Raw genomic sequence first — 26,575 nt, 5'->3', positions numbered from 1 at the left:
AATTATCATTAAAATGAAGTAATTTGGAAAGATGCATTTTAATCTAATAGAAATCAAGATAGATTCTCTGCTCAACAGAGATGTGTAGGGTTGAATTTTTTCCGCCATCCCCACCCAGTTTCTTATGAGAGAAACAAGGCCTGGAGAGGAGGAGATTTGGGGGAGGGGGGGTTGGTCGGGGAGAAGCCCCATGTTCCTGCCTGCCTAATGAGAGCTCTGGCTACGTGCATGTTCGTGGGTTGCCAGTGCTGATGGAGTGGAAGGTTGTTACATTTTTTGTATGTATATTTCATGCCTGGCTGGGCAAACACATCTCTGTGTGCGTGTGTCCTGTTGAGTGGCTTCAGATGCTGCCCACAAGAAGAAAATACAGCCGTTTGGAAATTCTCATTGCACCCCGAGGTTGAAGCCTCAGTCCTTTTCAGAGATTCAGTGCTTGTCTCCTGTCTCAACTACCAGCTGACCTTTCTTAGGAAATGGCTGTCAGTGGAGACAAGGCTTGCTGGAGCGGAGTAATTTGTTGCTCAGCCCCAGTTCCGCTCCAGCTAGACATTTCCCCAGGAGCAGGGACTTTGGAACAAATGAGGTGAAAGGTCCCACCCTTCTTACAACGCTCCCTGCGCTGGGTCTCTCGGAGCCCCGCTGGGTCACAAACCTTACACCTTGCTTATTATCAGGTTGATGACATACATGAAAACAAAATCTTGGTTTTCCCTAGTCCATCACTGGGGAGGCTTCGCAAGGACTGGGAGATGTAAATTTTAAAGGGTATGTTACAGAAAGTAAATATTTGTGAGAGCATCGGGATGGCCCTTGAACCCTGCCTGTGATCCCCTGGGGTATGGAGCCCACTTTGACTAGAACTTGTAAGCTGAAATGTAGGAGGAGTGCTTTCAGTTTAGGCCCAATCCCTAAAATTTTGTGTAGTCAGGAGAATGGGGTGCAGGTGGGGGTTCACACCCCTATATGAAATGGACAGAAAGAGTTTCTTTGTGAAGGCCCAGTTGAACACAGGAGTGGAATATTCATTGTCCTTTTAATTGCTATGTTAGCCTCGATTGATTTAATGTCCCCTTTCCTGAAATAGCCCAGAGCATCAAGCTGAAAAAAGTGCTCTGCTTTTGCCAGGCTCCTGAAAATCCCGGCATTCATTTCAACTTTGCGCTGTGGATCTGAGCCCATCACACCTGTTGAGCCACTCTGTTCATCCAGCACAGCGCTGGAGCAGGCAGCGCCATGCAGCCATTGCAACCTCTTTCTCTGGATGAGCTGGGGCATCCGATGGTCTTAGGCTCTACAGCAGCGGTTCTCAACCTGTGGGTCACGACCCTTAGCAGGGTCGCCTAAGACCATCAGAAAACACAGATATTTACATTACGATTCATTAACAGTAGCAAAATTATAGTTATGAAGTAGCAACAAAAATAATTTTATGGTTGGGGGTCACCACAACATGAGGAACTGTATTAAAGGGTCGCAGCATTAGAAAGGTTGAGAACCACTGATCTTATGAGTTCCTCACGTGCAGTGAGCTGAGCATCGTCATCCTTGTTGAATGGAGGAGGAAGCTGGAGTTTAGTGAGAGCTGTGCCCTGTGAGAGCCAACCCTGCAAACCAGGGTCTTCTTTCCCTCCTCCACCTTCTCCTTCTCTTCCCTTTCCCCTTCTTCCTCCCACTCCTCTTTGAACTCTGCTTTCCACCCTTCTTTCTTCTCTCCCTTCTAGTTCCTGCTCCTCCTCTCCCCTCCCCCCCTCCTTCCTCTCTGCTCTCCCCTCTGCTTCTTGAACAAGAGTACAAGGGGCATGGCCATCTTCCCTGCACCAGTGACCCCATGACCGTCACTCGCTGTGATCTGTCTCTCTAGGCCTTGCAAGAGGAAATCGCCATCTCCGGCGGCAAGATGAGGCTGAGTTACTTGAGCAGCCGTACGCCAGGCTACAAGTCTGTCCTGAGGGTCAGCCTCACCCATCCGACCATCCCCTTCAACCTCATGAAGGTGCACCTCATGGTGGCGGTGGAGGGCCGCCTCTTCAGGAAGTGGTTTGCCGCGGCCCCAGACTTGTCCTACTATTTCATCTGGGACAAGACGGATGTCTACAACCAGAAGGTGTTTGGGCTCTCGGAAGCCTTCGGTAAGTCTCCCAGCCACACCATCCTCAGAGAGACAAGAGACTTGGGGGGATGCGGTCCTTTTTCTTCTTACTCCTTTCCTCTTCTCAGAAGTACCCGAGGCTTAGTTGACCATCAAGACCTTTCAGTGATCCTCCCTGACCTAAAAGAATGTACTCAAAGACCTGAATGTGAAAAACTTGACCACTAAAAAAAAAAAAAAAAAAAAAGAATTACAAAACCAAAAAGGCTCTTGAAAACACTGTGGTGGTTTGTGATGGGTAAAAGGTTTCGTGCCACCAAGATAGAGCCATGTGGACATTGCCGTGGCCCCCATAGCCATCAGGCCTGACGTAGCCCATTAAAAATATGGCTGTCTTGCCCTGGCTGGTGTTGTTCCATGGTTAGAGTGCCAGCCTGGGCACCAGAGAGTTGTGGGTTCAATTCCCAATCAAGAGCACATACCTGGGTTGCAGGTTTGATTCCCGACCCTGGTCGAGGTGTGTGCGGGAGGCAAACAATCAATGTATCTCTCTCACATCGATGTTTCTCTCTTTCTCTCCCACTCCCTCCCTCCCTTTCACTCTCTCTTAAAAAAAAAAAAATCAATGGGGAAAGCAACCTTGGGTGAGAATTAACATGTGTGTGTGTGTGTGTTTGTGTGTGTGTGTGTGTGTCTGGAGCTCCTGGGTCTCTCCAGTTTCATTGAGAAGTAAGATTCTTCATTCCTCAGAAAGGTTTTGTGGCCTCTTTACCTCATTTCCAATCACAGAGGTTTTCTCTTCGTTGTTGTTATTGCTGTCATTTTTTTAAAAATGAAGCAGGAGGTGACTCACCTGTCCTGGAGTCCCAGCCCCACCCAGACCTTGGGTTTCTGGGGGCTGGGTGTGCTTTCCGATTAAAGCTGGACCCCAGGATTGGTTCAGAGCTGGACTGTTGGCAGTTGTAACCCTTGAGAGCTAATCCTACAAGCACTTAGAGCAGCAATTATTCAACCGGTGTGCCACGGAATTTTTAAAATATGCAATAACTGACTAGTCAGGAGCACTAACCTCTTTTTCTTTAGATTGTCAAATTAAAAAGTGACAACAGCCAACACAACAATAGCCATCTGGTGTGAATGAATCGAAGTTATACCTATATATTTTGTCAGATCAGCGAAAATATTTTTTGTTGTACAGAATTTTTATAATTATTTTATGTACGCCATGAGATGAAAGAGGTTAAAAATCACTGACTTAGAGTAATAGCCCAGGAAAAAATCCTTCTCATCTCGAACACTACTCCAATTTCAGATTTGGTAAAGGCAGAATGAGGATGCAGAGAAGGAGAAAGAGAGAGAGAGAGAGAGAGAGAGAGAGAGAGAGAGAGAGAGAGAGAGAGAGAGAAGAGAGAGAAGGAAGGAAGGAAGGAAGGAAGGAAGGAAGGAAGGAAGGAAGGAAGGAAGGAAGGAAGGAAGGAAGGAAGGAAATAAGAGAATATCTGTTGAGCATCTACTCTGGGCAATGTGCTCCCCTGTACAATGGTATCTCAGTTAATCCTCACACCCCACCCCACCCCACCCCCATGAGTCAAATTGTCCCCACATTCTTCATGAGGAAGCTGAAGCCAAGAACGGTGAAGTGACTTCCCAAGGAAGGAAGGGAGTTGGATTTATCCCAGGTCTTTCCTATAGTTTTGCATCCTACCCTACCCCACAAGGAAACAAAGACTCCCTCTCTCACTGTTCACAATCCCATCTGTGAAGAAGACTACCTCTGTGGCTCTTCAGAAGCAATGAAGCCTTACAGCCTCCTCAGACGAAATGAGCCCACTCAGTGCCCAACTACCAGTTAAAAAGGGAAGTGTCCGCACAGGGAGACCTTAAGGACTGAGGTTCACTCTCCTGACATGACCAGTAGGGGGCATTATGCCTGCGTAAGGGACTCAAGGTCATTTTCCAGCCATATGCCCCTCCTGTAATAGATGGCCAGCCATCCTTTATGGTTTGTAAAAGAAACTCTAAGGGGCTGCCCAATTGTTAACTCCTGTCTTGCGCATGTGGTAGGATATTGTCCACTGGAAAATAGTGTCTGCCCAAAAATGTACTTAGAAGAAATGGCATTCCCACCTCGACCAGTTCCTTTCCATGGAGCAGTCATTGAGCTTTTCACAAACTCAGCTTTGGGGAGCCTGCCGTGGGGACCCTGCATCCCAGTGGCTGAAGGAGACTGTGACTTGTGAAACCCAGCGATTTTCAAGTTTTGAAACCTCAAAGCCATTTCCAGCTTTCAAAGTACCCTAGCTGGGCTCCTAAAAGAATTTCATAAATTCATTACAAATGATTTTGGGTTTTTCTTTATTAAAGTAATACTATTCACATTAATAAAAATTGGATAAGTAGACAAAATAGCAATAAAGTCATATGTTCTTCTAAGCAAATACAACCACTTGTTAACACTTAATTTTTTTGATGTATGGTTTTTCTTAACACAGATGTAATGTGATATATAACTAGTTTTTTCAACTTAGCATTATTCCTGTGTCACCCATGGTCTTTATAACCCTAATTTCCAGGGGCTGCATAATATTCCTCCAGGGCATACACTTGGGTTTGCTCAACCTCTAGCCCCTTTTGAACCTTTAGATTACTTCCAGTTTTCCACTATTAAAAATAATGCCACAAAACAAAAAAGAAAAGAAAAATAATGCTACAGTGAAGATTTTTTGTGCCTAAAGTGTTTTCAATACTAAAGAGTTTTCCCTGGAATCCATTTACCTGGGTCCTTTTAAAAAGTAGTTAATACAGTTGTTTATTTTTTCCTAATAATATACGATCACTCTTCAAAAAAGGGACATTAAGACCCAGCATCCCCGTGTTAGTTCTGCATATAGATGTGGTTCTTCCACTTAGAAATGTGATCCTTTTTCTTTTCTACAAAAGACAGGCAGGGGCCTTGCGTGCAGATCTAAAGCCAAAGAAGAGGCCTTGCTCACTGTGCATTCTGTGCCTTTTGTTGTCTGCAGTCTCCGTGGGTTATGAGTACGAATCCTGCCCCGATCTGATCCTGTGGGAGAAAAGAACAGCAGTGCTGCAGGGCTATGAAATCGACGCTTCCAGGCTGGGAGGATGGAGCCTGGACAAACATCATGCCCTCAACATCCAAAGCGGTGAGTGGGTGCATAAAATCCCCAGAGCCCAGTCTTGGTGTGATGTCCTTCGTGCCCTGCGAGACAAAAAACACACACTTCAGATCCCACGGCTCCTATGGGGTCCATCTGTCTGAAGGATTAGTCTATGAGTGTTCCTAGGGTCCTTGCTCTGTGCTTGTCACTGCTGGGCTCAGGGGAAGCAGAATAGAAAGGCCTCAAGAATTTACTCTGGTCAGAGGCCAACACTTCCCAGGCAATTTCCATGCTGTGCCATGGACAGTGCCATCACAGAGGGAGCAAGGACACTGGGGCATAGAAGAGGGACACGTCACTCAGCTTCGTGGTTCGGCAACGTACGTCTTTGGAGAGAGCTTCTGAACTGAGTCTCAGAGGGTCAGCAGGATTAGCCCTGTCTCAAGTAGGGAGAGGGCACAGGATGTGCCAAAGCACTGAAGTATGAAAGAAGAGTAATTGGAGATGAGGGTCACTGTGGTTTGAGCAAAGGATGAAATGAAGGGAAGAGCAAAAGCCAAAGCTGGGGGCTTGGGCAGCTGAAGTTCATCCAGAGACAAATGTCAAGTCTCTGAAGGGTGTGAAGCATCAGGTCCACAGTCAGATCTGAATTTCCAGTAGCTCACTCTGTGTTCTGGGATGAGACCACTCACTAGGTAATGATATCCTAATCTGTAGATACCATGAATGCCTATCAAAGCCACTGTATGTTTTGGCGGGAAATTGACAAATTCATTCTAAAATGTATGGTAGGATAAAAATGTGTAAATAGCTAAGGCAATCTTCAAAATAAAAACCAAAAAGAGGCACACAGCATATATTAAGCTATCCTAGGAGAGCCATTGTATCTAAAACTGTGTGGGGTTGGCACAGGAACAGATTAATAGTTCCCAGGGGACAAAACAAGGAGTCCAGACCCTGACCTGTGAGTAGTCATTAGGACGAGATTTGGCCATGAGTGACAAAAAAGCCAAAATAACAGAATTGCAAACAGGTTACAAGTGTGTTTCTCACTCACCTGAAAGTCTGGAGCTAGAGGCACCAGGGCTGGTTTAGCACTTGGCAGGCGACTTTCCTACTCAAGCCTCCATCCCCAAGGTCATGGTCCAAGGTGATTGCTTCCGCTCCAAACTTCACATCCACTTTCCAGCTAGTAAGAAGGAGGAAAGGACTAAGAGCAAGTCCTTTCCACTGTAAGGACACATCCCAGCAGCTGCCATGCCACTTCCACTTCCAAACATTGGCCAGAACGCAGACACCTGCCAGGTGTAGCCGCACACCAGGCTGGGATTGTAGGCAGTCCCAGAGAGTCTGTGCCCTGCCAAGCACCAGGTTCTATAACCACAGAAATAATGAAGGGGGATAGGATGGGTGCCATGGGTAACTGCAGGTTTCTGCCACACACCACGTGTACATGGGAACTTGGTATATGATAGAGGGAGCATCACCTATCAGTGGAGGGTTTTTGAAATTGGTATTTGGGAAATTGGCTCAATATATAGAGAAACAAACTTAAGTTCATACTTTACACAAAGTAAACAAAATAAAAGTTTGATTAAAGATCTAAATTAGAAAGATAACACATTCACTTTAATAGAATATCTTTATGATCTCAGAAAGATTCCCTAAAAAAGCACAAACATTCGAGTAGAAAAGTAATTGCTCAGACTACATAAAAATAAAAGGAATCTCTTCAACAAAGGTCAAAGCTAACAGGTGACAGTCTGGGCAAAGATTCTTCTGACCGTAGCAAACAAAACTCGCTGAGGCTGCAGTGCAGAAGCAGGGTGGCAGGAGGCAGAGTCCAGCTTGGTGGCTGTGGCAATAATCCAGGAGCAAGAGGGTGATCTGGGCCTGAGGGGAAACAGTGGGGAGATGGGATGGTGCTTACAGGTCATCGAGGGCAATCTCTTCTCTTTGCTGGGGAAACTGAGGCCCAAGGGCAGTTAGAGCAGTGAAGAGACCGACAAGAGCTGGGGTCAGACTGTTCGTTGCAAAATGAGGTAAACACCCAGTTCTCTTGAGTCTACCTTGGTGAGAAGAGACTGTGAGTCCGCCTCCCTCATGCATTTCTATAAACATTTATTGGTGCCTGCTCTGTGTCAAGTTCTGTGCTGAGCACTGGGGATACAGAAAGGGAAAAGACAAGCACAGTCCCTGTACATGAAATGGCATCAGCCTAAAGAGAGGAAACCAGGCACGTGTGATAGAGAATTCGTGCTATAAGAGAGACCAGAGGGAGGGGTAGGAGATGAATTCAGTCTATGTGAGAGGCCGTGGAGCTGAGTGACTGAGAGCCCAGTCCAGCTTCTACCATCACTTGTGTGGCCTCAGGTATGCCACTTGGCCTTCCCCTCGTTAGCTTACAGAGTCATTGTGAGGATCTCATCAGTAGAGAAGTATGGCCTGTCCAGGGTTTCATTCTGGGGTCAGGCAGCCTTGGGAAATGTCCAGAATGACAGGCAGAGATCTTGCATTCCTTACACCACCACGGGAGCTCTGTGGTCAGACTCAGAAGAGAGCCTCTCCCTGCTCTGAGGGTGATTCTGTTCTCTGTCTCCTCGCAGGCATCCTGCACAAAGGGAATGGGGAGAACCAGTTTGTGTCTCAGCAGCCCCCCGTCATCGGGAGCATCATGGGCAATGGGCGCCGGAGAAGCATCTCCTGCCCCAGTTGCAACGGCCTTGCTGACGGCAACAAGCTCCTGGCCCCCGTGGCCCTGACGTGCGGCTCCGACGGCAGCCTCTATGTGGGAGATTTCAACTACATCCGAAGGATCTTCCCCTCCGGGAACGTCACCAACATCCTGGAGTTGAGGTACATAACGTGCTGCCTTCCTCACAGTTCCTAATAACGTCCCTTTGTCATCCTAAGGGCCCAGCGGGCCTTACCCACCAGGCCCCGAGAAGGAGCAGGGCAGCGCCTCACCTGTCAGAATCCGGGACCTCTCACTGCCCAGCTCAGAGGCTAAACTGAGCCGAGGGCCCTGAGGAAGCAGCAGCTGATTCCCACAAGGCACTGCAATGTCAAACCTCTCTGGGGACAGGGAGATAGCCTTGGTGTCCAGTTGATGTAGAAGGCTGCTGGCAACCAACAATTAAACTCCTTGGAAGCCCCTGGATCTTCTTTCTGCTTCCATCACCAAACTGATTGGAATCAATCACATGAGTCTTTTAACGAGGGCAAGGGATGGCATCCTGGCCAAGGCCCCCCTGCCGGTGTTACCAAGTTTTGCCCCGTTACTTAACATTCATTCAGAGTTATGAGCAGTTTTTCAGCTGCCCAGTACTGAGTTAAAGCCCTCGGACTAAAACCAGGCATGGTCTGTCTGCTTCTGTGGTGCCACAGAGCCAGCCGAGTCAGCCTCTTCTGTTTCACCATCCTGACTGACCAGGCATGTCGGAGCATAGCCGTTCTTACGGAGCGGGGAAGGGCCTGGTGTGGCTTTTCCCCATGCCTCCCTCAGCCGGATCTCCTTACAACCACAGCACTGTCTTAGGGTGGGTTCTTGGGTTACCAGAAGCTGAGGTTACAGATAGGGGTGCCCCATGCTCCCTTTCAGGAGACACTGCACCAAGTTCTTCACGGCCGCTTTCTCCCGGGCTGGGATCCAGGTGAACAGCACAGCCCTTGGGCAGGAAAGCCTTCCTCCAGAGCGGCCAGGGGAAAAGCAATCTCGCTTTTGTGAGGCCCCTACTATTCATTCAGTTAGGAGTTCTGCGAGCTAGTTAGTGCTGATGACCATGGAATTTTAAAAACCTGCCAACGGTCCAGCTTCTGGAATGGTGGATGCAAACCCAGAAGGCCATCGGGCAGCTCTGCCGCACCAAAGATTGGTCCCCTGGACCCATGAAGGCCACTCTGGCTTAATGCCTTGCTCAGGTCCTCTCTGGAGGTCCGTGCCCGCTGAGAATCTCATTCTGCAGTGCACGTGGCTGACCAACAGCCAGGGCAGCCCCGAGAGCAGAGTGTTGGTATTTGCCCACTCACACAGGGACAGGAAGGAGAGGGTCTTTGCATGAAAAGGATTAGAAGCTCATATTCTGTGGACTCATAGATAATAGGCTGAATGAGAACCAGGCCACCAATGGAGTATTCTCTGCCTTTCTTCTCTCTTTTATGAGTGTGATTGGCAGAGGCATCTGCCAAGGAAGAGGGAACCCTTGAGTATAATTGCTTCAGGCAACTACTAATATTGTCTTTCTACCTCCTGTCATGTGATGGAAAGGGCCGTGGACAGGGGGTCAGTCCACTTTGGCAGACAAGCTATACAACTTTGGGGAAGACACCCTCTTCTGGGTCTCCATTTTCTTTTCTTTTCTGTTTTTCTTTTTGTCAATCCTCACCCAAGGATATTTTTTCCATTGATTTTTAGATAGAGTGGAAGGGAGGAGATGAAGAGAGAAAGAAACATCAATGTGAGAGAGACACATCGATCATTTACCTCCTGCACATGCCGCTACTGGGGCGGGGATCGAACCGCAATCCAGATACATGCCCTTGACTGGGAATCAAACCCGTGACCATTCAGTGCTCAGGCCGAGGCTCTAATCACTGAGCAACACCGACCAGCTCTAGGCCTCCATTTTCAACCTTTCAAATAAGAGATCCATTTTTCCTGCCTCCTTCCCACTGTTTCAGGGAGATCATGGAAGACAGTGGGTAAGGAAGGGAGGCGTCAATGAAATTTGGGAAGAAAGATAAATGGATCATCTTGATTTAGTTTTCTTTGAGTCTTTTTGCCCCGGTCTGTTTCTCTGTGTTACTGTCTCCCTTCTAATTATAGCATATATCCCATTCTGTATTCTATTATGAAGATCATTGTAGCAGGTTCTGCAGGTTTTAATAACTCTCGGTAAGGCCCACGGGCAGAGACACAGCAGGGAGCACCTATATCTCTGGGAATGGGTGTCTGTCTGGGGGCTGGGGGTGGACTGCTCAGCCCTGGTGGAAGCAGCAGCATATGTCAACCTCATCTGCTTCCCCGAAGTCAGCCGTGGCGGTGCAGGTGGAACCGTGCCTCTTCCGTGATATGTAGCTGCTTGTAAGTGAGCTCACTGACAAGTACTATCCCATATGAAATATATCAGTGTCATGGTTGCTAAGTCTTTATTTATTATAGTATTGTACTGTACCATTGCTGTCAAGTTTTCAGGCTGCTAATAATGCTTCTAACCCTGCTGCTAACACCTCATTCTTTCTTCTATTCCCTGCTCTGCTGTCTTCTGTCAGAAATAAAGATTTCAGACATAGGTAAGCCAACCAGTGGAGAATTTTCCCGTCTCTCCTCTGCCTTGTTGCATGTTGTATGGTAAGATGCATGTGTCAATTTCAGATGGCTCGATGGCAAATGAACCCTGTGTGGTTGGAACTGATTGCGGGTAATCGGTTACGATGAGAGGAAGTCGTTAATAACGTTGGGGACAGGTGGTGAGAGCCTGCGCTCTTCTAATCCCTGCAAAGTGCAGCCGCTCCTTTGGTAGTCAGACTGCAGTGATCGGGAAAATGTTAACCTGGGCATAGTAATTTGAACACCACAGTCTGCCTATTCTTAGAATAAAGGAGGACATCATCTTCACTGTGTTGGGTGACTTGGATGGTCACAGTGGGAAGTCCTGATAACATCTGGATCGGGTGAAGGCCCTGGAAGACAGGGCTCAGATCTGTGCTTCTGTGGGCATTCCAGGTGCCTCGGCTTGATGGCTGGGTGCCAGGTAGCCCCCCCTGGAAGGCTTGCCAGCATGGTCAGAGCAGGGGAGGATTTCCAGGCCCGACAGACCACCCGAAGAGAGCAATCCCCAAATAGGAACTTTGTCACAGAGTAGACTTGTCATGTAGGCTCACAATGACACTGCAGCAGACAGAATTGGGCCTCATCAGACCAACCGAGAGAAATGTCTGCCTGCCATCAGCTCTGGTCACTGCAGCATTCGTCTGACTCCCAGGCGACAGTGACCTCGGAGTCCCCCAGCTTCACACACGTGTGGGTGACTTGAAAGTCGCCATGGGCAGCTGGGGCTGTGGCTGGCATCTCTGCAGAGGAGCTCTCAGTCACCCACACGTGGCTCAGACCACAGTGGCACATGCTAAGGTGGGATGAAAGAAAGTCTTAGAATGGTATATAGAGGCAGACCAATCCCAAATCCAATAATGATGATATGCATATCTATATAGTGAGATTATAGTATTAATGTAATAATCATAAATGTTAAATGTATATAGAGCTTCTTAGTGTGTAGCAGAGAAGGGTTAAATGATTTACATGGAGTAATGAAGTTCATCCCAAAATCATCCTTTGAATTAAGTACTCATGGTATATCTAATTTACAGATGATAAAACTTGAAAGTGACCTTGTGTGACCTTGAAAAAAATTACTTCATCTCTTTGGGCTTTAGCTTCTAACTTGAGGTTAATAAAATCTCCCATGGAGATTATTGTAAGAGTTACAGAGGACGTTTGTAAAGTATCTAGCATTGTGCCAGGCACAGAAAGGAGTTCCAGAAATGGTAGTAATAATAATAATATATTATTATTAGATAGTAATAATAATAATTTATTTTTAACATCATCATAACAATTATATGATGATGATGATGTCTCCATCTTTCCCAAAAAGGAATTCAATCCTTCAATCCTCTTAACAAACAAAGACACAGGCAGTAAAGTAAATTAAATAGAACTTGGGAACAAAATAAAAAGGAGGAAACACATATATGTGGTCATATATCAAATTAGACTCTGAACCTCCTGCCAGCCAGAATAAACAGGGAAACATAATAATTTTCATGGTTTGCATTATCAGAAATGGGAAAATCTGTTCACTTCTCAGAGGAGGAATATTTTTTCCTGACACTAAAATCTAAACCAGATTTTCAGTGAGCTTTGTATGGGTAATACTGAACTATGTATGGATATGTGCCCTCAAGTTCAGATTTATAGTAAACACAGAAGTACATTTCATATGAAGATCTTCATTGAAAACCTAGCATTTAACATTAAAACCTTCACTCAATGGCGGTGACCTCCTGGGACACAGCTGGGGTGTAGGGGGGCCTAGCTGGGAAGAGTCAAGAGGCCAGGGTGCTTGTCCAGCTTTTCCATGCATTCATCATGTGACCGTGGGCTGGGCGCCTGGCTTTTTTGCTTTTAATCTCAGCATCTTTAATTGAGAGAGTTGTGGTTTGAGTGTCTTTTGTTTCTGATGTTTAGTTATCTTTTGATAGATAGATTCATGGTATGATTTCAAAGCCAGTTTCCAGGCCTCTTGCAATTCATTGTTTTTCTCGGGTGCTAAGAACTATTTCTAAAGTGAACCAGTGTGGGAGGGAATAAAGGATTTTCCTTCTGCCTTTTGGTTTTCTAAAGTCAAAACATAGTGAGAAGACTTGGGTTCTAGCTCTGATTCTCATTGGCACCTGGGTATTGACAAACCTCTTCCTCTCTCTGGGCCTTCATGTCCCCATCAGTAAATGTCAGACGTGGATTAAAGGAATTCTAAAATCTCATCCTCTTTATCCATTACTGTCTCCACTGTCCCCAGGAATAGCCTTTGGCTCAGGCTGGTGCTCTTAGCCTGCGTGGGTGCTCCCCAGAGCAGTCTCTTCTCTGCCTTCGGCCTTTTCAGCCTCAATATGCCACCAGCCTACCACACTGGGCATGCGCAGTCCAGGAACCCCAGTCCTTTGGGCATCTTCCTCACTGGACCCCATCAGGAAACACGGGTCCTTATCTCCTTCAGATCTCTTCCCTAGGGTCATGGAGGAATGTTTGAAGCCTGTTGTTTAGAAGTACATTTGAACTCACCTCCATTAATCCGAGCTATACATATTCTGTTAATTCTAACAGAGTCCTTAACTGCCCAGGAAATAGAACAGAGAGCACAATATTAAGTCTGCCATTCTTGGCTTTTCCAGTATGAAATAACATAAATATTCTGGAGGTTTCACATGAAGACCAGCTGCCATTTATTGGGCTTTATTTATTTATTTATTGTTAACCCTCACCCAAGGATATTTTTCCACTGATTTTGGGAAGGGGGAGAGGAGAGACAGAGAGAAAAAAACATCAATGTGAGAGAGACGCATCAATGAGTTGCCTCCCACACGCGTCCCAACCAGGGCTGGGGACTGAGCCTGCAACTGAAGTACATGCCCCTGGCCAGTACTTCAGGCCATCCAGCCTGAACAGACAGATGCCTTTGACTTAAAAGACTTTCCAGAGATTTAGAGGATGCTATCAATACTGAGATGCAGTTTGAGGGCCTGAGCATTATCAGGCCGTGTACAGGAGCTGAAACAGCTTCCAAGGAGTTACGAGTCCAACTCCAATGTGGCCTAGACTTCGATGAAATTGTAAAGCAGTGCCAAGTCAAGCTTAATAAGAAATACCTACGCTCTAGTCCAGCAATCGCCAACTGGTGGTCCGTGGACCACTGGTGGTCCATGAGGTCCAAAAGGTTGGTGACCGCTGCTCTAGTCCTCTCCAAGTGCAAAAACAGACATGATGACTAGTCATCAAACAACAGTTCTGATATGGAGTACCTACGAGGTGCCATGATGCTAAAGATCTGTCACATATGATTTTATATAATTTTCACAATATACTGGCCAGGTACCTGTTAACATCCCCGTTCTGTAGATGAAGAAAACTTGAGGCTCAGGAGGCCAGCTAATTTGCTCAAGTTTGAGAACCTGGAACCAACAGAGCTAGACCTCGAATGCAGGCGGAGTAGACTCCAAGCGGTGCATTTTCCTACCCTGTGCCCAGAGGCAGTGCCTTGTCTCTGCGATGCCTGGGTGCCGCCGAGGTCTGACCTCACTTTCCTGTTAGCACAGCCTGGTCTTCACGGCTGGTCTCCAGGAGTAGAAACATCATGAGCACCGCTCCTGTGTTTTATTTATTTTCCATTGGATGTTGCTGCCAATTACAACTAGTCCTGCAACTCATTTATATCTGCCTGCAAGAGGGAGACTCCTGGGCTCCTGATAAGTATAACATGTGTGTCAAGTGAAGACCATGTGGATGCTGACTGGGAGTCAGATCTGGCAGCGTCTTGTCAGTCAGTCCCAGGAAGGGTTATGGCTGCTGTGAAAATTCTGTGGAAGAAGAGTTCGTATGTCTTTTTTATTATTATTAAATCTTTATTGTTGAAGGTATTACATATGTCCCCTTTTTTTCCCCATTGACCCTTTCTAGCCCACCCCGCCCCCTGCCCCAGGCCTCCACCATCCTATTGTCTGTGTCCATACAAGTTCTTTGGTTGATCTCTTCCCTCCCACTGTCCAACCCTTTAAGTGGTTTTAAAGTCAAGCTCTTTTGTGTTTCTGGCTTGGATTTACAGGCCTCCTATGGTAAGCCTCATGGACAATCCTTTTAAGAAAACATGTATTGAGCACCTGATATGGGGATGGCACGGGGCTGAGGCTGGGCCTGGCAATCATTGGCATTAATAGTTGGGTGGAAGAGAGAGTTAGACCCACCATATCTCGAGTCAGACAAATTGGGGAACTCTTCCCCAAAATGGGTACATCATCCACATATGATTTTGTTGCTTGGATTTAAGTTGTATGCCTCTGGCTACCTGGTAGGAAAGAAGAAGGTGCTCACCAACTGGCATGTCCTTGTCTTCCAGTCACAGTCCAGCGCACAAATACTACCTGACGACAGACCCCATGAGCGGGGCTGTCTTCCTCTCCGACACCAACAGCCGGCGGGTCTTCAAGATCAAGTCCACCACGGTGGTAAAGGACCTCGTCAAGAACTCTGAGGTCGTCGCGGGGACAGGTGACCAGTGCCTCCCCTTTGATGACACCCGCTGCGGGGATGGTGGGAAGGCCACGGAAGCCACACTTACCAATCCCAGGGGTAAGGCTTTGTTTTTCAATCACTTTCAGTTAACATGTATTGGGGTGTTTTCCTTTTCCCAAAGAAATAGATGTCTATTATTGGGAAAATTTTGGAAAATACCATGAACTCTGTGGAGAAAAGTTGACATTATCATAATTCTACCTCCCAGAAAAATTCTCAGTTAACATTTCCTATCTTTCCTTTTAGCCTTTTTTCTAAGTGTGTGGGTACATGTAATACTCAGCAAAAATAAAGTGAGATCACATTAAACAAACGTTTAGTGACCTACCTTTTTTCCTAACTGATAAAAAGTGAACATTCTCCATGCCATTGGTCTTTGTACTGATTTTTAATGGCTGTATGGTGTTCCAGCAAGTGAATGGCCCATCATTTAGTTGGACATGTGTGCTGTCTCTCACACTATTATTTTATAAAATCATTGCAGTGTATCATCTCTGTTCATCTGCTATAGGATGAGTTAACTAAGTTTCCATTTGAGTCCCACAAAAAGTTGGGCCTCTTCATACCCACAATCACAATTTTTCATTCACTTATTCATCAAGTATTTACTGAGGGTGCATACGGAGTATGCAGTGCCTTGTAGTTGCACAGATAAGTGTATTGTAGCAGGAAAAAAGAGACTTGAATGTGAATACTCTGACATGGGAGAGGGCAGAAGTGCTTCCTGAGACAAGGAGAAAGAACTCTGTGTGGGAGTCCAAAGCCAAGAGAGGCCCCTGTGCCTAGGAGACTATGAAGGAAGGCTGTTTGGAAGAGAAGTCAACATTAACAACAAATACCCATCATTCACCTTAAAGCCAGTGACTTATAGTGTCTAAGCCTCAGGGTCCTCATCAATGAAACAGTGGCAATAATATCTTCTGTGTCCACCCCCTACGATCATTCTGAGGGTCAACATTAATATATTGCATGTGATAACCTATAAAAATGCCATGCATGATTATATTATTAAATAGTGCCAGATTTCAGGGCCTGGTTCAAATCAAAGCCGTTAGATGCTAGTGAAATCAGACAGTCCTGTATTCAAATTCGGTCATTGCCACCAACTAGCCTAGTGACTTTGGGTGAGTGACTTAACCCCGTGGCCGGCAAACTGTACTTGCAAGCCACATGCGGCTCTTTGGCCCCTTGAGTGTGGCTCTTCCACAAAATACCACGGCCTGGGCGAGTCTATTTTGAGGAAGTGGCATTAGAAGAAGTTAAAGTTTAAAAAATTTGGCTCTCAAAAGAAATTTCAATCGTTGTACTGTTGATATTTGGCTCTGTTGACTAATGAGTTTGCCGACCACTGGCTTAACCTCTCTGAGCTTCATTTCCCTCATCTATGAAATAGAGAGATACTATAGAGTTGTAGAACACAATAAATATTATCAGGAATGTTCATCTTAGTACAGTGGTATCAGTCACATAATAAGCATCCCATAAATGGGGATTCCTATTATAATTATTATACTATATTGTATTTGTTATATGACATCCCCTCATATCATATATCAGATTATATGATATCTTATATCTCTAACACATGCCTGCAGTGGTCAGGTGGGAACTCTGTGATATCTGTGGTTAATCTTCCTCCTAAATATGATTTCCTAATGCTAAAAGTGTAGCATAGGGCGTAAAGAGCTTACCCGTAGGGACCCTGCATTGTGGTTTTGCTCGGCCACTCCTCTGGGCCTCAGTGTCCCCACTGGTAAATGAGCAGATTGAGCTAAATGATCCCTGAGACCCCTTTGCAACATTTTACTCTATGAATTAAAACCAGGGATTTTTTTCTGAGATTTTTTACTCTCTCCGGGTCTTTCTCAGTTGCTCTACACCAGTGATTTTCAACCTTTTCATCTCATGGCACACATAAACTTAATTACTAAAATTCTGTGGCACACCAAAAAATGTATAATATTTTTTTGCCAATCTGACCAAAAAATAGGTATAATTTTGATTCATTTACACCAGACAGACAGCTGTTGTAATGTGGCTGTGGTCATTTTTTCATTTGACAATCTAAGGGAAAAGAGGTCAGTATCCCTGACTAAATAGTCAGGTATTGCATGTTTTAAAAATTATTGCAGCACACATGTTGAAAATCCCTACTCTACATACATGTGTTCTCCACCCTACACACACACACACACACACACACACACACACACACACACACATACTACACACAGATATAGTGACAGTGAAATTGCCCAGAAGCCTGTGATTAACCCAGATAGAAATGACAAGGGTGCCACAATATGCAGACACTCTGTAACAGGGAGAAGAAAAGCTGTTCATCTATTTAGCACAACAAAAGAAGACAAAATGAAGTAATTAATTAGAGAACAGATTACTTCTATTAGCCTGTGCAGCCAACTTTGTAAACAAGAAACCCAATTGTTCATGGAGCACTCATCAGTCCTAGCAGATGGAAGGAGAGACAGCATAGCCAGGCAGATAAGAAAACTCCTGTCTCGGTACTTGAAGAATGTAATTCATTCACAGTCTAGGCAGAGACCACAGCCTGCCTTGAGGCTGCCTGCTCCTTGGTGTGAAATCACTCTCCAGCCCTGAACAGCCCAGGAGGGAGAGGAAGGAACTACTGCCCCTGTGGGCTTGGCTCCCTCAGAAGCCCTTGGTATCTAAAATCATCCTCTGACCTGTCATAGACACGTGGACCCTGAGAGCAAGGGCCTTAAAACCCACAAAGTGCTGGTCAGGTTCTCATAATTATTAGTCACTAATAATTATGGAGGGCTAACGATTACAAGTCAGGTGTATGATCCCCATTTCATGGATTTGGAAACTGAGACTTGGAAGGTGAGTGATTCACCCAAGGCTATACCACTGGAAAGCTTGATACTTCAAGTGTCTCCACCTCTGTGAAGCTTCTTCAGACCCCTTCTTTCAGTTCCTTCCCCAGAGAAAACTGAGCAGGACAAAACTTAACATAGAATCTCTTATTTCATCATGAACCCTCTCAGGTTTCTGTCATTCCCTAGGGTCCTGAGGGAATGTCTCGCCCATGGCTCAGCCCCAGCACCCTGAACCATCCTCCATAGGAGGGGTGTGTCTAACGCCAGGGATTCTGGACTTGAGGTGGAAGTCAATATCAACCATGAGCATTTTCTAAACAGGCCTTGGTCCTTGTCCCCACCACCCCCTGTATTTCCCGAAGTGAGGCCAAGCAGTATATGTCAAAAAAACTCTTCAGGTAATCCTACTGCACATCACTGGTTAAGAAGTACTGACTGACTAGAGAGGTTTTCAAACTTTTATTTGTATCATTACTACCCAAGGTGCTTGTCAAAAACACAGATACATTCTCAGGCTCCACTGACATTTTCTGAACAGCTGCCTGGGGGTGCATCTTAGCAAACTCCCAGGGGGTTTGCACACACATCCAAGAGTGGGAAATACAGATTTAGAACAATCCCTTCACTGAACAGCTGCGACACAAATCTAGAGCTCTCCAGTGACTAGCCCAAGGTCACACCGCTGGTCAGGGAGGAAGTCAGCAGGGTGGGACAGTCTAGCAAATGGAGCAGATGATTTTTAATCATAATTTTGACTCCTCTCTTCAATGTGCCTTTTTTAGAAATTAACTTCACCAATATTCTCTACACAAACCCAAAGGATTCTTTTGGGGGGCTCTCAACTTCTATGATGACCAATGAAACTAGAATAGTATTAGAAAAACGTGAAAGATGATGATCTTGGAAGGAAAGAAAAATTATTGCCAAAAAGGAGATGTGGTTAGTATAATTTAATTACAGGTCTTCAGATGTAGGTTAATTTAAATAATTCACAGTTTTGATATTGACAAAAAAGATCCTCCTTACTGCAACGTCTGGTGTTTAACAAGCCCCCAGAAGGGATGAGTCCGGTGTTTGCGGATGGGTCAGGTGGTAGGTAAAAATCCCCGGAGGCAGCAAGATGGAGGGGAATCTCAAGACGGGTTCTCATCCCTACTCTGAACAAGCCACTCCTCACCTCTGGCCTGTCTCCTCATCTTTAGAAGGGGAATGACTGATGTGCGGAAGAGCCAATCAAATCATGGAGGGGAGGTTCTCTGTCATCCCGCAAGCTCCCTGAGTAGGTGGGTTGTGACCACCTCTAACCCTGAGTGTTCTCTGCCCCAGGCATCACGGTGGACAAGTCGGGGCTGATTTACTTCGTTGATGGCACCATGATCAGACGCATCGACCAGAATGGGGTCATCTCCACCCTCCTGGGCTCCAATGACCTGACCTCGGCCCGGCCCCTCAGCTGTGATTCTGTCATGGATATTTCTCAGGTAAGGAGAAAGCTGTGCCTGCCAGGGCCCTGGGTCTGCACACTCGGCCTCTCACCTGGCACCCAGGCAGTCCGCTGGCTGTTGGTCTTTACACCACACAAGCCTTTTAAGAGCACACTCTTGGAGCTGGGTCTGTGCATAACACGTGGGACACCGAGGTGAGTAGGGTGCAGCTTCTTGCCCTGGGAGTTCACCATCCGGGATAACGAGTGGTGACAAAGGGCAGCTGTCCCAGGAAGCCTCAAAGGCAGCAGAGAGTCACACTGTGAATTTAAATCCATGGCCACCTGACTTCCCTCTTTGGAAACACAACTACTTACACATTGGCTGTTCTCCTTCTAAACAGGAGGACAGGAATTCCATCCATCCTTTCCTCCACGATAACCGGGATTGCCATTTCATACAAAGGGCACAGCATGTGTGAAGATACAAATATGTTAATGGGCCCAGATATTCAATGAGCATCGGGAAATTGAATGCCTGAGCATAGGGTTCTTGTAAGGAAATAGTAGCAGGAGTTGAAACTGGAAGCATGATTTAGGGTCAGTTGGTGAAGGTCCACACAAAAGAGTTTGGACCTTCGCAGGTGGCTCCAAGAACCTAGCGTAGACCAGAGGAAGACACAAGTGACAATTATTCCACGTGTCTGTAATTTGTCCAGCAATGACTTGGTGAGGGATGTGTCCTTTATTGCTAGGTCCTTTGTCAGGGCCTGGCCAGTGCTCAATCGGTGAGCATCCATCTTGCCAGCATGAGCAAAACCAAGGAAACAGGAGGCTGGAGTTACCTTTAATTGCAAATTGGTATCAGCAATAGCCACACTTAGCTTGTTAAACCCCCTCACTGCTAGGGGAGCCTGCACACAGGCCTATCCCACTGCCCGTGGACCCACTCCCTGGTGCCCAGCAGGCTGCAGAGGCTGGGAGGCCTCATGGCTCATGCCTACCTCGGTTACAGATGTGTGTCACGGAACCCCTTTCCCAGAGCCCCAGAGCTGCTGCGCGGGTCCCCACGCCCACGTCATATCCCTGTTGGATGCAGATATGATGTCCCTCTGCGCCAGCTGCTGTGATTGCCACCCTCCCCAATGGAGTCTTTTCTCTGCTGCTCGTCTTCCCTGTTTGGCGAGCTTCCCTTGCTGGCTGCAGTTTCCCTCTCCGGTCTGTGAGCCCGCCCGGATTACCCAGTCAGGAAGCTGCCACAGCCTGAGGATGTGTGCGCAAGTATTTTAAATTCTTAGAACGGACCCTCCACCAGCCAGCACCGGATGCCAAACACGTTCAATCCACACATGGGGAAATAATTTCACTTTAGATAGAGGCACTGCCAAGCAGCCAGAGCAAAGGCTTGGAGGACAACTGCCATATAGCAGAGGGGGAAAACCCACACTGTGATTCAGAAATCCTGGACAAGAAATCTTTATGTCCCTGGTCCTCCCTACCCTGAGCATGGAACCTAAGCGTGGAATTCTTTTGGCCAAATTTTCCAGACACGGGCATGTATTTTTACATGCACATATGGGCAGGGGGCACTGGCTTCCGTTCGCAGAGCCTCTGTTATAAACACCCAGCTACCTTACCGTCCCTGGGGACTAGGGAGGGAAGCCAGAGAGCTAAGAACACAGCTCAGGGGCAAGAGAGCAAAGAGCAGAACCAGGGAACTCGAACCAGCTGCTCCGGGAGGAGACAAAGACCAGACCCCAGGAGAACCTCAAGGTAGGCAGAGGGTGTGGAAGGAACAACAGGTTCTCAGCTCAGCTGGCTGCAGCCACCACGGACACAGAGGATAACTCTGGACTTAGGGTCCAAAATGATTTCCTGAGGACCTATTCTGTTCCACACACATTTAGAAACGGGGACACAGAGATGAGTACTGCTCCACGTTTCCTGTTTAGCTGTCAAAATAATCCCAAGAGCTAGCTATGATCGAGCCCATTTTACAGATCAGGACACTGAGGCTTGGTGACAGAAAATGCAGTTATAAATGGACAGCCCTGGGCTAGGCTCCACCAGGGATGTGAAAATGAATTGTTTTGAATCAAATCAAGTACATCAATTACCTAGCACAGTGCCGGCCAGCTAGCAATAGGCTGTAACTATTCATTCCCTTTATAATTTGCTAAGGGCTGCCTTGTACGTTGTCCTGTTTGATTCCCACACTCACTTTATGTACTATTTATTACCTGCATTTACATAGGGGGAAAGCAGTTCAAAGTATTTAAGTAACTCGAGTAAGATCACACCTGTAGGAATTGTGGAGCCGAGAGAGGACTCGAGGTGTCCTGGCCCCAAATCCCTCACTCTCTCTATGCCCTTCGCAGTCGTTTCTTTGTTCATTCATTTGACAATCCAGCTTTTGAAGCAAATCACTTTGCAACAAGGCAGTCACCTCAAAGTGCTTCTATAAGGGCACCGCAGCTGGGGAGGACAGGAGAGGGGCTCCATGCCCCCTCAGGACCACAGAACGTGGGAGCTGGAGGGGCCACCATATGAAGGTTCCTCCCTCCGTGTGGGCGATGGGAAATGAAGCCTCAGCGTGATCGTCACTAATAGGGAGGCGAGGTCAGAGAAGCGTGGACACTTGGTCTGGTCCAGGACATCACACGGGCACTGAGACAGCCAGGACTGGCTCCCAGAGCACAGCTTCCCTCCCAGGTCCTCTGCACACGGGGCTGTAAAGGAGAGAGCAGGGAAGCGCTCACCCTTCCTTCATCCCCCTCTCTCCTCCCCCTCTCCCTGCTGTGGTCCCCTCTTCCCCCTCCCCACCCACTCATCAGGGAGCCATCTTTTCATCATAATGACAGGCAGAAAGGTCTGGGCAAGCAGGTCCCCAAGGTGCCACAGGACCAGAGGGCATAAAATATTTAGCAGCGAGTGTTGACAAGAAATGGGTTTTAGGAAATTGAAAATTCCCCTGTCACTTTAGAGTAAACTGTGTTCTTGATGCAGCTGAAGGCTGTGGGCCTCTGTGCTGCAGAGAGCACTGGGAGGCGTGAAGGCAGCCGCCTGGCATCAGCGCTGCCCTGCCTCAGGCTCCCTGTCCTGTGAGGACAGAGGGACCCAGGCTGGGAGCGAGGGAGCAGGAATACCTTAGGAGGCAGGGCCTGGGGATCGCGCTCAGACGAAACGAGAAAGGGCCTGCCCCATCCTGAGAAGGGCCCTCAGCTAATGGGGCAGATGAAGGTGGCCACGTCTCCTGTGTAAGTAGTTTACAGGGGTTTCTCTTCACATTTGTAAAGTGTCACATAGACATTGTAGGAAATATACAAAGTTAGTAATGGCTAAGAAGAAAGTTAAAATTGCCTCTGATCCCAAAATGGTTACCATCTTGGGGTATATCCCTCAAGCTTTTCATCTCCTCTCTATCCATAATCCATCTAATTTGCTGTATTTTCCCCCAGTTGGGATCACACTGTACTTACAGTTCTGTAACCTGTTCTTTCCACATAATACATGGCGAACGGTTTCTGATGTCATTAAATATCCAGCTGTAACATCAGTTATAACGGCTACACAGACTATTTTAATTTATGGGTGAACTAAATGTACCATAACTTATTTAGCCCATCCTCTGTTGTTGGGCATTTGAAGTGGTTCCAGTTTTTCACCATTATTTGAAATGACTGTGATAATTACCCTTATAGACAATGGTGTACACGATTATATTTCTGGAAGAGAAATTTCTTATCTAAAGGTTTATGCTTGTTTAAATAAGCCCAAATTAGACCGAATACCAATGTTTTATAGGGGACTCACTCAGGAAACTAAGGTGATGAGTCCCTAGGGATCGGATAAGCAAACCAGCTGAAGGCAGCGCCTGTCAGCACTTCCAGCCCCTGTGCAGTGTGGCTGGACCCCTTGGGGACACAGCTTCATGGCAGCTCCCGCCCATGCGATATATCCAACCATGCAGCCTCCATCCACTCAACAAAGCGTTCCTCACCTCACCCACACCTGCCAGCAGCCTTCCCCGCGTGCCCACCTGCAGACTCAGCATGGTCCCTGCCAGCTTCCCAGCCTGGCTCAGAAGAGGCTCCGACATGGGGCCCAGGACCTCTGAACCCCTCCTTCCCATTGCCGGGAGCACCTGTTCTCCATGGCACTAAACACCATTATCTAGAGCAGGGCTTCACAAACTTCAGTGTGCATGGGAGTCCCCCAGGGATGTTGTTTAAATACAGCTTCTGACGCAGTAGGTTTGGGTGAGGCCTGCCATTCTGCATTTCTGACTAGCTCCCAGGTGAGGCCAGTGCTGCTGGTCAGTGATCACACAGGGAGGATACAGGATCCATTGGTCATTTCCAGCCCCATGTTAGAATCACCCGGGAAGTTTTGGAAATCATGCCAGGGCCCGAGCCCTACGGCCAGGGATCTGACTTCATTGACCAGGGGTGGGATTTGAACACCAATACTTTCTAAAATCACTGCAGGTCATTTGAATGGGTGGCCAAATTTGAAAATCACTGGTCTGGAACTATGTCAGAGAGGGTCCATGGTTATTCTGTCTTTATATCCCCAGCATCTAGCCACATGTTAATCCAAGAATTGAGAAGTCATCTTTCATACAAAAATCATATCAACAGTTCATGAAGAGTTTCTCTTAAGCCTCTGGGCCACACCTACTTCAGACTCTATCAGTCTTCCCCTCCCACCTCCATAGCATTAGCTGCCATCCTCTGAGCACTTACTATGGGTCAGGCTCTCCGCCCTGTGGTCATTCCCCTTTTACAGATGTGAATATTGAGACTCAGGGAGGCAAAGGACCTGCCCAAGGTTATAAATGGTGGGGCTTGGAGATGAACCCAGGCCTGTCTGACTCCAAAGTCTGTCTCTTGCCTACTTTTTTGTTTCTTGGCTTTTTTTTTTTATTTGTTCTTCATGTTTTGTCAATCTAATAGAGGCCATCAGATGTCTTGCGTGATTTCATTCTGATAGGGGCCTGACATGCATTGTGGATGACAGGTGCTGTGAGGACCAGGCATGTGAAGGCACTTGGGGCACTGTTATGGGCCATATGGAGTATGGGGTGATTAGTGGTGGGCACTTTGCCAGGCATTTGAGTGTTGATGTCTCCATTGTCAGGTTCGCTTGGAGTGGCCCACAGACTTAGCCATCAACCCAATGGACAACTCCCTCTATGTCCTCGACAACAACGTGGTTCTGCAAATCTCTGAAAATCACCAGGTGCGCATTGTTGCCGGGAGGCCCATGCACTGCCAGGTCCCCGGCATCGACCACTTTCTGCTGAGCAAGGTGGCCATCCATGCAACCCTGGAGTCAGCCACCGCCTTGGCTGTCTCTCACAATGGCGTCCTGTATATCGCTGAGACCGATGAGAAAAAGATCAACCGAATCAGGCAGGTCACCACTAGCGGAGAGATCTCGCTAGTGGCTGGGGCCCCCAGTGGCTGTGACTGTAAAAATGATGCCAACTGTGATTGTTTTTCTGGAGATGATGGTTATGCCAAGGATGCAAAGCTGAATACCCCATCTTCCTTAGCTGTATGTGCTGACGGGGAACTCTACGTGGCCGACCTTGGGAATATCCGAATTCGGTTTATCAGGAAGAACAAGCCTTTTCTCAACACCCAGAACATGTATGAGCTGTCTTCACCAATCGACCAGGAGCTCTACCTGTTTGATACCAGTGGCAAGCATCTGTACACCCAGAGCCTGCCCACAGGAGATTACCTCTACAACTTCACCTACACTGGAGATGACGACATCACATTCATCACAGACAACAATGGCAACAGGGTGGACATCAGCCGAGACTCTACCGGGATGCCCCTCTGGCTGGTGGGCCCAGATGGCCAGGTGTACTGGTTGACTATGGGCACCAACAGTGCACTCAGGAGTGTGACCACACAAGGACACGAGTTGGCCATGATGACATACCATGGCAACTCTGGCCTTCTGGCAACTAAAAGCAATGAAAATGGATGGACAACATTTTATGAGTAAGTATCAGGCAAGGCCATTTAATGGTTTTGTTTCATGAGATATACTATAGGATTAGAGGTGAATTGATGCAGTGTTAATTTTTGTTATGTCATTTTAGTTCAGGATTTGGGATTCAAACCCTTACCTATAATATATTCTGCATGTTCATATTCGAGATGCTTGCGCCTGGGAAGGAACATGTTGTAGTGGAAAAGGCATGAGCTTTGGAGTCAGAGGAACTGAGCTGGAATCCCAGCTCTACCATGGACATAATCTCAGGAAGCCTCAGTTTCCACATCTGTGAAATGGAAACAATGACTACTTTCTCAACATACCATAGGGAGGTGGTGTAGAGGAAAAGTACTTGATAGAGTGCTAGCATCTTCGTATGACCACTGTCCAGAAATATGGCAATGGGGAAAGGAACATTTCCATGTAGATGAATTGTCCAATTATCAAAACTCACATCTTAAGTTAAAAAAATTTTTTTTCACTTTAACCATTTTGGATGGAACTTAAGAAGTGCTTTACATGCCTCCCTTCTCAAATACATTATACAGACATAATGAAATCTTTATTTTTATGAGTCAAGGTCATTCATAAGGAACACCCACAATTGCATAGTACGCTATAATATGAAGATAGTTTCAAGTAAGTGTGGCGGTAAGGCTATAGGACCCTTCCCTCCTGCCCCAAATGATTCTACACTTTCTTTTATTGGGTCCTGTGTCTAATAGATATAGTTGTACTGCTTCCTCCCTCAATGTGGCGCTATTGAGTCACTAGTTGTTTCTGCCATAGAGCCACCTCAAGTAGCTCACTTCCCTTCTCTTCACCCCGGATAGGGCTTCATCAGTGGTGTGGTCAGAGAACCAGAGATCAGTTCATTCCAATCCTATTAAAAACCAAATACACTGAGTGGCCAGATTATTATAATCTCTGAACGTATAATAATCTGGCCACTCAGTGTATATATATTAGAGGCCCGGTGCATGAATTTGTGCATGGGTGGAGTCCGGCCAGCCTGGCCAGGGGGAGGGGACATGGGTGGTTGGCCGGCCTGCCTGCTGGTCGAACTCCTGGTCAAGGGCACAATTTGCATATTAGCCTTTTATTATATAGGATATACACTGAGTGGCCAGATTATTATGCGTTCAGAGATCATAATAATCTGGCCACTCAATGTATATCTGAGATGTTTCTCTATAAGCTATTTTAATCAGTGGACTT

General features: G+C 46.8%; 1 protein-coding gene across 1 annotated transcript in view; it reads left to right on the top strand.

The window, feature by feature from the left end:
• Window positions 1-26,575, top strand: part of TENM4 (teneurin transmembrane protein 4) — a 222,614-nt gene that overhangs the window by 153,797 nt on the left and 42,242 nt on the right. Inside the window, exons 15-20 of the mRNA XM_079787610.1 lie at window positions 1,865-2,132; window positions 5,116-5,259; window positions 7,821-8,070; window positions 14,886-15,118; window positions 19,249-19,403; window positions 24,485-25,362. Of these exons, the coding sequence (XP_079643736.1) occupies window positions 1,865-2,132; window positions 5,116-5,259; window positions 7,821-8,070; window positions 14,886-15,118; window positions 19,249-19,403; window positions 24,485-25,362 (1,928 nt within the window). The remainder of the gene's footprint in view (window positions 1-1,864; window positions 2,133-5,115; window positions 5,260-7,820; window positions 8,071-14,885; window positions 15,119-19,248; window positions 19,404-24,484; window positions 25,363-26,575) is intronic.

This window comes from Cnephaeus nilssonii (genome assembly GCF_951640355.1).
Source record: "Cnephaeus nilssonii genome assembly, chromosome: 13".
Taxonomy (NCBI): Eukaryota; Metazoa; Chordata; class Mammalia; order Chiroptera; family Vespertilionidae; genus Cnephaeus; species Cnephaeus nilssonii.
This window is presented reverse-complemented; position numbering and strand designations above follow the sequence as displayed.